The sequence below is a fragment of the Mercurialis annua genome, linkage group LG4 (genome assembly GCF_937616625.2).
Source record: "Mercurialis annua linkage group LG4, ddMerAnnu1.2, whole genome shotgun sequence".
NCBI lineage: Eukaryota > Viridiplantae > Streptophyta > Magnoliopsida > Malpighiales > Euphorbiaceae > Mercurialis > Mercurialis annua.
The window spans coordinates 14976451-14977992 of record NC_065573.1 but is presented as its reverse complement, the minus strand read 5'-3'; the positions used below and the strand labels follow the sequence as shown (position 1 = coordinate 14977992).

The 1542-nt window shown below is 36.1% G+C and overlaps 1 protein-coding gene across 1 annotated transcript; it reads right to left on the bottom strand.

Moving 5' to 3' along the window:
- Positions 1 to 329: 329 nt before the first annotated feature.
- Positions 330 to 1150, bottom strand: LOC126678330 (uncharacterized). The gene is made up of 2 exons (XM_050373233.1): positions 1047 to 1150; positions 330 to 1002 (listed from the first exon to the last, which is right to left on the bottom strand). Exons 1-2 carry the CDS (start codon positions 1148 to 1150, stop codon positions 330 to 332), a joined length of 777 nt encoding a protein of 258 aa, XP_050229190.1.
- Positions 1151 to 1542: the final 392 nt, after the last annotated feature.

The window sequence follows — 1542 nt, the reverse complement described above, 5'->3', positions numbered from 1 at the left end:
GTCTTGATTTTGGGTCCATAAGCTTTCCATATTTTTCTCCGCCTTCCAGAGCTCGGTTTTAACTTAAGCCAGCCTAATAGAATCTGTTTCGGAGAGAGCCTGCAAATCAGCAGCTACATCTAATTGAGAAACCTCATCAGAAAGCTCTTTAATAAGCTTGTTTGATCTCCGAAAATATTACTGTTCCAGGTTTTTATTAAGTACGAAGCTTTTTCAATTTTTTGAAAAGAGGCAAAGAACAAATTTATATCCATCCAAGAACTTGAAATGAAAAATTTGAATTCGCTATGCTCCCACCACGCATCTATCGAACAAACAGGTTTAGGCCCTTATTCAATTTTTAAGTCTGATTGCAACAACAAAGGAGCATGGTCAAAATATCTGTTAGGCAAAGCAAATAAAGAAAGAGAACTCCAAGTATTAGCTGCTAAAATAAATGCAAAGATTCTATCTATTCTAGATTTAGAGTAAGAATTTCTCCAGGTGAATGTATGACCTTGAAGCGGAAGGTCTATTAATTTTGATTCGTTAAGAAAATTCTGAAGAGCTAGCATGGAAGCAGAGAAACCCACACAATTCAAGCGCTCTTTAGAAGTTAAAATTTTATTGAATTCACCGGTAATAAAGACCATATCGGAGAAGCAGGTAAGAGGAAGTAGTACAGCCCATAAAGAAGATATTTTCGAAGCTAAATTACTAGCGTAAATGAGAATATGTTGAATATAATGGGAGTTAAAGAAGAATTCCAAGCAAATCCAACGGTCACCTTTCATTACTGAAATATTATTCAAACGAGCAGAATTCCAAATCAGCAAAAGACCACCCGAGGCCCCAGTAGAGGGAACAAAATCAAAATCGAAGTCCAAAATCGGCCAAAGCTTTCTGACAAGAAAAGCATCGATATGATCTTTTTTTTGTTCTAGCAAATCAATAAAAGAGAGCTTGAGTTTTCCTAGCAAATTACGAATGAAACATTGCTTGCGATGGCTAAGAAAACCACCCCTGCAATTCCATGAAATAAAGCTAAACAGTAACGACATAAAAACAATCGTTTAATACCTAGAAGAGAGTGCATCTCAAGATCTATGGTTAGCCAAGTCCTGCTCCAAGTTCTTAAGAAGTTGGTTAACTGTTGTTGCCTTGTGGTCATTATGAGAAAAATCCCAGTGAGTGTCCTACATCCCAAATCTTCAAAGCTTCGTCAAAGTTTCTTGCAGCTGCTTTTTCTTTAGCTGATAGCATAAGTCTATTCATATTGGCAAAGTCCGGAGCTGATAACTGATTACATGTCAAAGAAATAATCTTTTGTGGCCTTTTCTCTCTAATTGAAACATTTGAAAGATTTAAATCTAGACTGTTGTTAACACGAGCTGAGCATTCTGGCAAATGAGATACAATATTAACAACTATCAATAAATAATCTGAAGATTCCGTCTGATTGTCTTCCAAAACGGAAACATTAAAATTCTCAGCAGGTAAGGACGGGTTTGCAAATAGATTTTGTTCATCAGATGGTGTGCTTACAATCAAATTTTGATCCTC

What these genes read in the sequence shown, in the direction of transcription:
- LOC126678330 (XM_050373233.1), bottom strand. Translation starts at nt 1,150, where the DNA reads ATGACCACAAGGCAACAACAGTTAACCAACTTCTTAAGAACTTGGAGC. An exon ending in CTTCTAGGTATTAAACGATT is followed by an intron (nt 1,003 to 1,046) that starts GTTTTTATGTCG and finishes ATGGAATTGCAG; the next exon opens with GGGTGGTTTTCTTAGCCATC.